Genomic DNA, 13,886 nt, shown 5'->3' on the forward strand with positions numbered 1-13,886 from the left:
ACTATAATCGTCGGTAAAGGTTACATAGAAGCGGTTAGCATCCCTTGTGGCGGATCTAAAGGGTCCACATACATCGGTGTGTATGAGATCCAACAAACCCTCACCTCTTTCACAAGTACCATTGAAAGTTGACTTGGTTATCTTTCCAAGAAAAAAAGATTCGCACGTGTCATCCGACTTCAAGTCAAATGACTCCAACACTCCATCCTTTTGGCATTGGGTTATGCGCTTCTTGTTTACATGTCCAAGACGAAAATGTCACAAGCATGCTTTATGCAAACCATTTGGACGAATCAATATGCAATACATTATTTCCTTAGTTGTCTATAACCGTCATAGTTTCATATATACCATTACAAGGCAATGCTTCAAAATAAAATTTACCGTTACAAAAATCATTAATAGAACCAATTTCATTGTTAAATGAAAATCTAAAACCTTATTTATACAAACCATGAAAAGAAATAATGTTTTTCGCCATATCTGGCGAGTAGCAACAATCGTTCAAATCTAACCCTAACCCATTACTAAGCAATAAAGATTAAACTCCAATATTGTTGACCGGCGACGCTTTCCTATTCCCAATGATCAAGTTCATCTTCCCATGCTCCATATCCCTACTTCTTCTTAGACCCTGCAATTCAGAACAAATGTGAAAACCACATCTTGTATCTAGGACCCAAGAACTTCCATGTGATGAGTTTTTAGATTGAATAGTGTAAATACCTATGAAGGTGCACTTTATCTTCCCATCCTTAATGTCCTACAAGTATTAAGGGCAACTTCGTTTCTAGTGCCCTTTTTCATGACAATGGAAGCACTCTGCTTCCTTTGGATTGGATGAGGGAGCAGCATAACCACCTCTGGACCCACTGGAAGAGGATCCATCATGAGACTTTCCCTTGTGATTCTTTGAGGAAGTTTTCCTCTTCTTTCCCTTCCCATGTCCAATTGCCAGGACTAGGGCAGCAACAGTAGGAGTGGGTACAACAGACTTTCCTTTTAAACTACTTTCAGCAGTTCTTAGTAGGCCTTGAAGCTTGCTTAGAGTGACTTCCTCCTTGTTCATATGATAAGTCATTCTGAACTGATCATAAAAAGGAGGCAAGGAGTGTAGGATAATGTCAATAGCCAACTCTTTATCGAAATTGACATTCAACTTTAGCAAGCAGTCCACGTATCTTTGCATCTTTTGCAAGTGGGTCGTGATGGACTCTCCATCCTTCATTTTTGTTGTTATCATGGAGGCAATGATTTCATACCTTTCTTGTCGAGCACTTTGATGGTACCTTTCCATCAAGTCTTGGTGCATCTTGAAAGGCCAGAAGTCCTCGTAGGACTTCTGAAGCTCAGAATTCATAGTGGCCAGCATGATGCACGACACCTTTGTCACATCCTTCTCATGAGCCCTATACTCAGCCAGTTGCTCAGGAGTAGCAGTTTCTTCATCAATCTCCTTTAGCTCTTTGTCGAGGACATATTCCTTTTCCTCGTAGCGAATGGCCATGCAAATGTTTCGAATCCAATCATTGAAATTCGAACCATCGAAAATGAACCTCCCACATAAGTTCATGAGGGAGAAAGAGATGGAAGACTTTGAATTTGAAGCGTTGTTTGAGGTAGACATCTGAAAAAGAAAAACAAGTTTCATTAGATAGAAATTCCTTAATATAACACCCAAATGAAATATTAAGGCTAGGACCTAACACAATATTTCTCAATTCGGAAGAGGGATGTCGTAATCCAATTGTAAAATATTTTGAAGGTAGGTAAATGACGATTTACCAATTTCACCACCCAAAACTAAAATTTTAAATAATTAAGTTTTATGAAATTCCTAGTTTTTTGAGATTCATTGAACCTTTCAATGGCATGTTTAATCTCGATTATGCCCTTCAAGTTTGTGACTGGGATACCGAGGATCACAAACAAGGTGTGAATAACTATGCAAATATGCCTGGTACTCTTGATGTCATTTATCACCTAATCAATGTGCTGGTGAACCACACACGCTCCATTGATCTATGACAAACACCGAGCTACCCTTTTCCACCCTTGTTAGTCCAAATTAGTGTGCCGATTAACCATACACGCTCCACTAACGACTTGGCAAGGTGCAAAGTGCAAATTCATGGAATGGCACCATTTTCATATTTTTCCTAAAGTAACTAAGATTGGGAATTTATGAAAAACATTTAGTTACTTTTATAATTATCATTATACTTTTTAATGAGAATTGATTTCCTATCCTACCAGTTCAGATAACGACCCTCCACTAGTTAAGGGAGTCGTGGGTGAGAGTGGACACCCATTCAATCGTCATTTTATAGGCAATTTCCATACACCTTCCTTATAAAACAGCTTCGTGAATGAAGCCTACTAACGGTAAGACTGACTGTCTTATAAATATATATAAGTATTAAGTGTTTAATATTATAATAGTATAAGGGTTGAATTTTACACTTTTAAAACTCTAGGGTTTAGAATTTAAATATTTCAAAATTAAAACCTTTTAATCAATTTTTAAATCCAAAACTTGAGGGTAAATTTTGAAACTTTTCAAAACTCTTGGATCAATTTGAAAACAATTAAATTAATCATATAATTAACTATATCACAAAATTGACCTAATCTAATTTCATATAGCAAGATGATTCAAATCAAATTCTACAAATAATTAATTTTTTCATAAAATCAAGAAATTATCTTAAAATTTGACAATCAACATTCAATTGGATGAGGATAATCATTACCTTATCATAAAAATCGAATTTTATCAGTCAAAAATAGTTGTGGTAACGATCCTAATCCAAATCTGGCCAAAAACTCAAAAAATTTGCCAATAGATGATCCAACTCGTCGAGTTAGGCAATGGACTCGTCGAGTTCCTTCATAGGACTCGTCAAGTCCAGCATTCAGAGGCCAAAAATGAATTTTTTTCAGCTTTGAAAACAACACAACTGCATCAATACAACAGAAACACCCTAGGCTTTGATATCACTGATGGGTTTCGAGCACTATAACAATCATGTGGCGCACATACAACCCTAATGCTTTGGATCTACTTTTTCTCAAGTTATACATGCAATTTTCATTTATCCAAAGCATGAACCCTAACTAGCATACGATTTTGAGATTTACAACATAAAACAAGTTAGATGAATACCTCTTTGTTGTAGCTTGTAGAACTTGGCCTTTCAAGAGCTTAGTACCTCAAATGTGATACCTCAAATAAGTCACAAACACCAAAAGCAAGAGGAGGCCTATGAGAGAGAGGTTAGGAAGCACCAAAATCGGCTAGGGTTTCACTTTAGAAGTGATTGGCCGATTTTGGGAAGGCTATGGTGTGACATCCCCATTTTCACGGCCAGAAAATACCGATTTTTTTTATGCTTTATAAAAATCAGAGTACTTTTTTTCATAAAAATGTTGCGGAATTTGTTCCCAGAAAAATACGATAAATACGTTATCAAAACATTTTCGAAGAAACATATTTTATTTATTTTAAAACGTTTGGGATGTCATTGTCAATACAGGAACATAAGCATAAACGGAACTTACATTTATTTACACTAGTGATCTACATCTTTATAATCTCTCAGTGTAATGTCACTTCATATCGACACCTGCGATATAAATAAACTGAGTGGGTCAGGTTGGGAAACCTGGTGAGTACATAGGTTTTTCAACCCACAATAATATAATTATTATGTTTAAACAATTAAACAATCAATCCAATTACCCATCCCCATTATCTTCTTTATTCTTAAGGATCTGCTCTAAGAATCAACTATTCCTCGTTCATTTATTCCTAAGGAGTATCCTAAGGAATAGGTACAAATTCCATCATTGTAAATGATGCATCTGTCAAGCACAACTGCTAGTTCTGTCACTAGGGCGTAGCTGCCAAAATTGTGACATTCTCTATGGGGCGCGTCTGCCGAAATAGTCCTTTAGGCGCACCTGTCGGGGTTATGAGATTCTCTATTAGGCGCTTCTGTCGGTAGAGTCCTCTAGGCACATCTGTCGGGTTTTATTGACAGTATCGTTTTCGAGAGTCCACTCGCAATACGTATCAATGGGTTTTTAGAGTACACCGGTGAACACGTCGTTCACAACACCTACAGGTTGCGAGCCTGCTAGTGTTCCACTGAACTGTTTGGAATAGTCTGTGGTTGTCATCCATATTCTGCTTAATGACGGGGCCATCATTTGGGAAAAAGGCTTCTCACATCGTCCACCTCTCACCCTCACCTCACGGTCTATTTCACCTCTCAACTCATCATCCAACTCATATTTCATCTATTACATCTACCCATGTCTTACCCCAACATCTTCGTAGCTATAAAATACATATACATTTTAAATCATTTAAAACGTGTATAAAATCGTTCACCCAGCATAGGTAGCAAGTATTCAGATAATATGCACCGACCGAAATTCCCTCAGCTCTTCCTTCCTTCCTGTCATGTGACGTGAGCAGCCACTGTCAATATACCATTCTTCGTCAAACTGCTCGTCACTGATAACCTGTAAAAATTAAGCAGATTTAGGAACCCAAAGTTTCTTGGGTCCACGTGAGCCTTTCACAGGAACAAGAATAGTAAGAGAGATGTCAACAAGATATGTTCTTTTTATTAAAGTTGTTTCATCTTTCTTTTTAATGGTGAAAACCTTAATTTTATTGGGATTTGTTACAGTCGGTTTGGATTCAGGTTTAGGCACTGGGACATTGGAATGCTTTTGATCGGTCTTGACTGAGGAAACCTTCGATTTTCCTTTCAGATCTGTTGAAGATTTTGAATTTTGAGTATGAACAGAATTGAATTTAGAATGTGGTTGAGAGGAATTAGAAGAATTAGAAGAAGTAGAACGAGAGAATTTAGACTGAGATGTTTTCTTGACTTGAGGTTCTAAGTGACCCTTTTGTTTTTGATCATTAGTGGGACCGAACCTTGAACCTTGGTTGCTTTTGCTCTCAGAACCGAACTTATGCTTTCGGTAGCTTGTGTTTTCTGAACCAAACCTTTCCTTTCGGTTGTTGTGATCCTCAGAACCGAACCTTTCCTTTCGGTTGTTATTACTTTCTTGCTTCCTAACAGCATTTTTCTCTGACGTTGGATTTCTGTCATGATAAGAAAAACGGGTGTTTTGAGATCGCCAAAAATGTTTTCTTTTAGAGAGATTTTTCTTGTATCTCTGATTCCTTTGCTGCTTCTGATTCTGTACTTGCTTCGGCTGTCGATGGATGTTGGCTTTTTGCTTTTTCTTCTTGTCTGCCGGTTCACTCTGAACTGATGATGTTTCGCTTGAAGAAGTGACTTTTTCTACAGGAACTTCTTTCTCTTCAGGAACGTCTTTTGTACCACTAGTACTTGGCACATCGAAGTTATCAGGCTTGTTCAAAGGCTCTGGCACATATCTGCCTTTGGTTTTCCATGACGTCCTTTCTGATAGACCAACGGTTTCGTCAGCATTGTCGATAGGGACGGACCAGAAGAACTCATCACAGCCATCAACATTATCTTCGTTTACAATGGCTGTGAGTTCGGCTGCCTGATGTTCGGTTACACCTGTGACCTTATACACCTGATTTGGAGTCGTCCTTACCTTTTGGTATACAACATCTTTTTCTTCAAGGATCGGGGACTTTTGGTGGGACAAACGAGCAAACTCCACAGAATTTTCTAAAATAACATTTTTGTGGTTTTTGGGTTCGCTTTTGACAAACTCAGAACAGTCAGTTACATCTTCTACAGAAATTTCACTCATATCATCATCCTCATTAAGCTCAGATGCATTTTCAACATCAATTTTATTTTCTGAGCTCAAGTTGGCATTCAATGAGTCAAACTTTTGTATGGTTTCGGTCCTTAGTTTCAGTTTGTCATTTTCATCCAAAAGATTTTTCAGCATGTCCTTATGGTCCTTGGACTTTATGAAAGATTCGATTTTGTCTAGACCATACATATACGTCGGATTTACATCCTCAGACGAAACTACACTTTCGCAATTATATGCTTCTGCGTCAATTTCATCTTCCTTAAACTCAAGAAAGGGCAAAATCATGCGATGAATTTTCTGTCCAATTTCACAGTTAAGATGAAGTTGAGTGATGTTAGAATAAAGACGCTTAGCAATCAAACAAAACACATTTCTTTGTTTCAAAAGTTTTAGATTGTCTCTTTGTAAGTAAATGTTTTCTTCTTTGGATTTGATCAACTCCGACTCCTTCAGCTCTATCCACATCCTCCGTTCCTCACTCTTTGAAGACACCCTACTTAATTGGTCAGTTAGGTTAGAATTGGTGACCCGTGTTTGAGTTAAACTGCTGTCTAGATGAGAGATTCTTGAATTTACATTTTTTAATTCTTTTTCATATGAACTTTGTGGGACTTTGAATGAAACAAAAATGGATTGTACCTTCTTGATTAATTCATCAAGCTCGTTAAACTGCATGCTGAGAGGTTTTGCTGTGAAGCACAAGTCCTCTCGCTCCTTTGTGTCTTCATTCCCACCGTCTGTGTTGTATCCCCTCATTTGAGATACATCCGACACCATCAAGCACTTTCCACCGCTTCCTTCATCTTTCGCAACATAAGCCTTTCCATGAGATGGCTTCCTTACTTCATCATCCTCAGAGTCGGTTGACTAGACCTCCACGCCACCGAACTCATCATCTGCTACCGAACCCTGCACAATTAAAGCATTCATTGAAGGGTTAGTGACAGCTTTCTTTTTCTTGATCTCTTCCAGCTTTTTCATTAACATAGCTTCTTCATCTTTCTCCTCATCCTTTTCTGCCATTTTCTTGAGGACACAATCTTTGGCATAGTGGTTCTTTCCTCCACAATAGTAGCAGTTCACACCCGAATCTCCTTTAGCTTTCGGTTCCTTCTTTGGTTCTTCTGCCTTCGGTTCTTCCCTGACCTTTTCAGAACTATAACTTCCCTGCCAATTTCGGTTCTTATTGGTAGGAAACCTTTTCTTGATGAACCTCTTCGGGTTTGACACCATCATTGCATAGTATTCAGAGGTAAGGTCATAGTCCTCTAAGTTAAGGTCTTCATCTTCCATCACACCTTTGCTTTTGGACAGAAGGGCCAATGATCCCAAGCTTGAAACTACATTTTTCTCCTGCAAGACAATCTTTTCTTGGGATTTCAAAATCCCTACCAGCTTTGCCAATGAGTAAGATTTGAATTGCTCATGTGCTAAACACAGTGGACACAACCGCTCTCCACTCAGATCTAAGACCGTTTAAAAACGTAACCTTTTGTTCAATCAACTTCCTTTCAATATCATGTTTAATCATCTTACTAAGAAGATGATTGAAGCGATCGAACGTCTGAGTTACAGTTTCTTCAGGACTCTGCTTGAATTCACCAAACTCGAACAAAAGTAAGGTTTGAATGGAATGCTCGAGATCTTCATCTGTGGAATATAACTCTCGCAGCCTATCCCATATTTCTTTAGCAGTGTTGCACGAACTCACTAGCCTGAAAGTATCAGATTGAAGAGCAAATCTGATTAGTCTCAATGCTTTAATATTACACTGAAATTTATCTTTTTCGTCTTGGGCAATATCTTTTACATCTTTCAACAGATCATTATACTTTTTCTGAGTTTTAATGATTCTTGATGTTGCTGAATGAGCGAATGGTCCAGACACGATTGCTTCCCAAATAAGATATTCATTGTCCTCAGATCCAATGACATAATCTTCAAAGTGATGTGCCCAGACTTCGTAATCCTGGGTGTAAAGGATGGGAATCTTCGTCATTGATCCAATGCTATTTGAGATGTTAATGGGATTTGATTGTGACTCGTCCATGCTAGATCGAATAACCTGTTTAAAAGATCAGACTTGTAATATATTAAATTAGGGCAAAACGAATAAATGCTGAGTTACGTCAATTATGGGATGACGGCTCAATAAATATTAGTTAATGCGGAATAACCCTAATCGCAACCTTTTTCACAGAAAAGATGTGTATGAATTACACAGCCTCCTACTCTGATACCAATTGATAAGTTTTAATAACAAACGTGAAGATCGATTAGATCTTTGTAACAGGTATTGCGATGAACACAAAACAATAAATAAGACAAGAGCGGATCAAAATATGTCGAATGATTAGATCAAACAATCCTCAGCAAAGCTCGACTAAGAACTTCCGCTGTAGAGAATTTAGGGTTACAGGAATGATAATAATAAACTTCTGAATAATGCTCTGATCGTTCTTTTCTATCGTTTTTTTAAGATGCATGCAAGCACCTATATTTATATTCAACCCTACTAAACTCACGGATGGACAGGCCCATACCGGAGATACAAAAATGGACTAGCTAACGAGCCCACTAGACGCAACATATTATACAAAACGTGACCCAACAATCATAAAATCATGGAGATAACGCAAATCCTAAACAATGAAAATGGATTTTCATCTTCTCCCATCTTGCTAGTATAATCTTCTCCAGTCAAGGGTAATACTCAACATAACGATGATTCATCATGACATTCTTAATCTCTCTTAGAATGTTATCCATTTTCTCGTAAATTTCTCCCATCTTTGATCCATCACCATTACAAAATTTAACCATCAAGTATTTTGGTTTTGTAACAGCAAGAACACTTTTCACATCATCCCAAAAGTCTTCACTTTTAATTGTATCCGGAACTAATAATCCATTTTGCCTAGTGTTTTCATCACCATTTTTCAGCCACTCTCTCCATGAATATAGGACAGTTGTAGTAGCAAGAGACTCTCTACAGTCCCATAACCTTTTGAGAAAAATATAATGAGATGCAAATCTTGTTTTGGCTACTTTTAACAATTCTAGTTGTGAATTATCTCTAAAAATAGCCAATGCATGGGTGTGATTAAGAAAATGCTTAACAATTATTTTCCCTTTCCTATATGTGTCCATTAGCCAAAAACATTCGTTTGCAAGATCTTTAAAACTTAAATTCAAAAAATAGACATAACAAGGAGACCAGAAAATGTGTTTATATACCTTCTCCACCTCCTTTCCAGTAGTCTTACAGTTTTTTGCATTGCCAGTTACAACTTGAAGAACATTACTTGGTCCTATGGTTTTAATGGCTCCAAGCAAGAAGTCTGCAATTGTTGCCCCTGTCTTCTCTACACCATAAAATTCGTCTGCATATATAAACATGGCACCACGGTTGTTGGCAACAATAACATTGTTTAATGGTTGATGCTTAACATTGGAACAACCATTCGACACAATAGAAACCTCTTGTATATACCATGTACCCCTCACTGAAGTGAACCCCTTTTCCATATCTCTTACACACTCGTCAAGCAAAATGGTTCGAGCCTTATCATATAAAGGAGCCTTGTAACCAGCAGGTTCCTTATTTATGGTTGTGATCATCTCTTGAAACTGAGGATTACGTAGAACATTGAAAGGAATGCCATTAGCACATAACACTCTCATAATCTTCATATCAACCATGTTTCTTTCCATCACACCAAAAGAATCTTCGAGTGGTTCATTAGAACTCTTTTTTTTTTATTAATTACAGAGTTCTTCAAAGATTTAGAAACACCTTTTTATTCATCAACATTTACTCTATTTATCAAGCTTTGATATTTAACCCGATCCTTAAGTATAGCAGGACACCTTTTAATTCCTGGTGCTTTCCCTATTGAAAAACCAAAAAAATGTAAATGAATCCGTGTATAAGAGTTGGTAAACATCTGGTGATAGTGCTTACATACCCATTTCTTTGAACCCCCTGAATTTTTACTTCCTGATACACCAACTATGTCGACTTCCTGAAACATGGGCTTATCATCCTTCGAAGCCTGTACATTTTGAGGAACTTCAACTGTCTCTGCATTGCCTAGAATTCCCTCTTCATTATCATAATTAGTCAAGGTAACAACTCTCTCTAAAACGGGATTATTTTTACCATATCCCATCTTTGCAACAAAGAAATTGAGAAGAAATAAAGAACTTAAAAAAATGAAGTAAAGGAATAGAATTTTGAAGATGTGGAACCGATGAATGATCGTGAATGTGAATTAGGGTGATAAAAAAGGACTGAGTATTTGATTTTGGGTTCCTCATACATAATCATTCTTCTTTTTTGATTTAGCCATTGGGTTCCTGATTCTGGAACGAAAGTGAACCTTTCACCTGCCGATGCAATTTTTTAAATATGCTTTTTCCATAATCGTGTTCTAGAAATTAATGGGTTGTTGGTTGCAGACGATTGAAATCGTGTTCCATACTAATACAAGATTGGAATTTCAGCGATTTGGGATCGAAAACTTTTGCGATTAGATCATAATTTAGTATGTGATTGGATTGCTATGGGTCCCGATTCCGGAACGTCCGCTCTGGAATGGAAAACATGGGAGGGGGAGCAATCCTAGTAACTACGAATAAAAGTATAAATATTGAAATGGCTATAAAAAAAGGAAAAAAAATCTAGAATAACTAGTTTACATAATTGGTCTATTTATTTAGGGTGGTTGGAATACATCCCAACCACCCCTTCCAACCCATATGTCATATAGACATTACATCAATTTTCTTGTTCTTTTCATATCCAACCCTCCAACCCACAAAACTGTTGAATTAGGTGTCTAAGCCCATAACTATAATTGGTATGTACTTGACCTGATAGTAGCATGGTCCTTTTGGGTTGCCTTCACCGGAGCAATTTAATAGGATGGATATTTGAGAAAGAGGTTATTTGTGATTTATTAATATATTATATGAATAATATATTAATTGAGAAATTATATTATTATTTAATTGGTATTGATCAAGAATTAATTTGGAATTAATTTAGTGATAAAAAACAGATTGATTAAATTTACAGGGACTGATTAGGTAAAGCAGTAATACTTATAGTCTGGACTAATGATCCATGTTGATTAAGGATAGACTAATTCTATGTGAGAATGAAGAGTTAGTCCAAAGGGCCTATCATATGGATTACTGGAATACTTAAAGGCTTAAGTAAATTAGGTTTTTATGTAAGAAACCATAAGGACTCCACACTATAAACTGAACCCATATGTAACGCCCGTAGATCCGGGCTAGTCAATTTAGAGGCAATAAGTGTCAAAAACGACTTTTCGACAAAAGATTATTTAGAATAAATGATCTTAACCAAGTTGTAGAATATGTCACAAGGTTTCCGTACATATAAAGAACGTCGAAATCCGAGTTATAACGAAGAAGTTATGGCCCGTCGAAGTTTCGCGACGGAACCGGCACGACACCGGGAAGCGTAAATATTGAATTTACGATGGAGGACTTTTTAGCCTTAGCGATCTAAACGAAAGTCGTAGAATATGTTAAACTAAGAACATCGATAAAAAAAGAACGCCCAAATCTGACTTCGTATGAAGAAGTTATGATTTTTCGAAGTTTCGGATTAGCAGTGTACAACCCGAAATTTGAATATTAGATCGAACGGTTTTTGGCCGACACGACCTAAACGGGAATCGAATATCTCGTTAAGAGTAGCGTAACGAGAAAAAGATGGGCGAAAACAGACGTCGGATGAAGAAGTTATGAGAATTTAACGGACCAATCCTGTCCCGGCCTGTTAATAATATAAATAAAGTCAAAATTAGCCGACGGAGTCTAAACAAAAGTTGTAGAGTATCTTCCCACCTTTGCGTGGATATAAAGAACGTTAAAAATGGAGCTCGTATGCAAAAGTTATGATTTTTAGAAGCCAGAAAGTAAATTTGCGAGACCTGTTGCGAGATTGTTGACGTGGCACGATCCCAACCGTTGCTTGCTGCCCAATGCCTCGCTTCGGATGATGACACCTGGTGCGAGGGTTACGCCCAGCGTAACCGAGGAGCGCCTTGCGTACGATGTACACCTTGCGTGCGAAGGAGGAACGCCCCGCGTAGTCGATCTGGTTGGTCTGAAGAGTAGCCACGTCGCCCCATCCGAAGCGCGCCATTTGGCATCCTTATCCGAGGAGTACGCGCCGCGTAGCCAAGGATTACGCCCAGCGTAGTCCGAGGCCTCGCAACTATAAAAGGAGGCCGAGGCTGCCCGCATTTTCACACCAAAAATCACTTCTCTCTCTAATTTCTTTCTCTCTCTAGCTCCCCAAACCACCCCTAAGCCCTAGGAAAAATACCTAGCACCTAAAGGAAGCCCCGAGGCTCCCTGAGTCCCGAGAAAAAGGGTCTTTCTGTTTCGAAACGCTGCTCCAAATAAGGTTCCGGTTTTCTTTAAAATCCGCTGTAAGTGAGATACGCTTACGCAACTTTTAATATATCTTTCAAATAATTATAGTAATGTTATTAAGTCCTTAAAATAATTATTTGGGATATTATTATGAGTTATATTGAGTGTTATTTAACGCTTATATAATAATAATAATAGTCAGACTATTAATTTGTCGCGGTTATCGTTAGACTAAACCCTAGTGGTATTGATACTAGGTTTTATCGAAGGAAAGTTGTTTTGAGAGTATCGAAGCGCTATCCGAGTGCTGAGTCACCACCTTTCAGGTGAGTGCATAGTTACTTTCAGCTTACACATAGATATGAAGTATTTTATATAAATTACGTGCGATGTGTTCTTTCAAACGGTGGAAATGTCAAGTTCGGGAACAACTCATTCGGCACGATAAAAGGCTATGGAATGATAACAAATGGAAATTTCACAATCAGAAAGGTTGCATACGTTGAAGGACTACAACACAACCTCATTAGTGTATCTCAGCTTGTTGGAGGAACCGGTCTCAAGGTTTCTTTCGACAATGAGGGTTCAAAGATAATTGAAAAGAAAACAAAAAGAGTAATTCTCAAATCGGAGCGCAAAGGAGAAATGTTTCCCCTGAATCTCAAACCTATCAAAGGAAACCCAACTATCTGCCTGCTATCTAAAGCACAATCTGACGAAAGCTGGCTGTGGCACCGAAGGCTCTCTCATCTCAACTTCAAGGATATCAACAAACTTGTCACAGGTGGTCATGTTCGAGATCTTCCATTGCTCAAATTCGATCAAGAACATTTATGTGCTGCGTGTGAAATGGGGAAGCAGAGTCGTCATAGTCACCCATCGATTGTAAACACTAAACTTGTTGAACCATTAGAGTTAATTCACATTGACTTGTGTGGTCCATCATCTATCGAAAGCATTGGCGGTAGCAAGTATATTCTTGTCATTGTTGATGACTTTTCGCGTTTTACATGGGTGTTCTTTCTGAAGCACAAATCTGAAGCGACTCTCAAGCTAAAGATGTTTATCAACAGGTTGAAGTACAGCTGAAGAAAGTCGTTCGCAACATCAGGAGAGACAATGGTATGGAGTTCAAAAATAAAGAATTCTTGGCCGAAAAAGGAACCAGTCACAACTTCTCAGCTCCCTACACCCCTCAACAAAACGGAATTGTCGAAAGACGAAACCGATCTTTGTGTGAGGCGGCCCAAACCATGCTAAGTTTTGCTTCTTTACCTTTATATTTTTGGGCTGATGCTATTGCTGCAACATGTTTTACGCAGAACAGGTCATATCTCAATAAGCGATTCACTCTTACTCCTTATGAGATCATCAACAACAGGAAGCCAAATGTCAAAGTTTTCCATGTATTCGGCTCACGATGTTTCATCTTCAATTCTAAAGAACATCGTAACAAGTTCGATGTCAAAGCCGATGAAGGGATATTTCTGGGCTATTCTCTCACTTCTAAAGCCTACAGGGTATTAAACAAGCGCTCGAGGAAAATAGAAGAAACTTATTATGTGACTTTTGATTATAGCTATGTCAAAAAGCTATAGGCCAACGAAGACACAGTTGGAGAAATCTTTTCTCAAATAGGCCAAGTCACAGCCTCGATCGTAAACCTATTTGAGAAGTTTGTCGAG

The 13,886-nt window shown here is 37.9% G+C and overlaps 1 protein-coding gene across 1 annotated transcript; it reads right to left on the minus strand.

Annotated features, from left to right (window-relative positions):
- Positions 1–8,484: 8,484 nt before the first annotated feature.
- LOC111890549 (uncharacterized) lies at positions 8,485–9,486 on the minus strand. The gene has a single exon (XM_023886658.1). It carries the CDS (start codon positions 9,484–9,486, stop codon positions 8,485–8,487), a length of 1,002 nt encoding a protein of 333 aa, XP_023742426.1.
- Positions 9,487–13,886: the final 4,400 nt, after the last annotated feature.

The sequence above is a fragment of the Lactuca sativa genome, chromosome 6 (assembly GCF_002870075.4).
Source record: "Lactuca sativa cultivar Salinas chromosome 6, Lsat_Salinas_v11, whole genome shotgun sequence".
Lineage (NCBI taxonomy): Eukaryota > Viridiplantae > Streptophyta > Magnoliopsida > Asterales > Asteraceae > Lactuca > Lactuca sativa.

Bases quoted from the DNA above. Each gene is read 5' to 3' on its own strand.
- LOC111890549 (XM_023886658.1), bottom strand. From the start codon at position 9,486: ATGGTTGATATGAAGATTATGAGAGTGTTATGTGCTAATGGCATTCCT.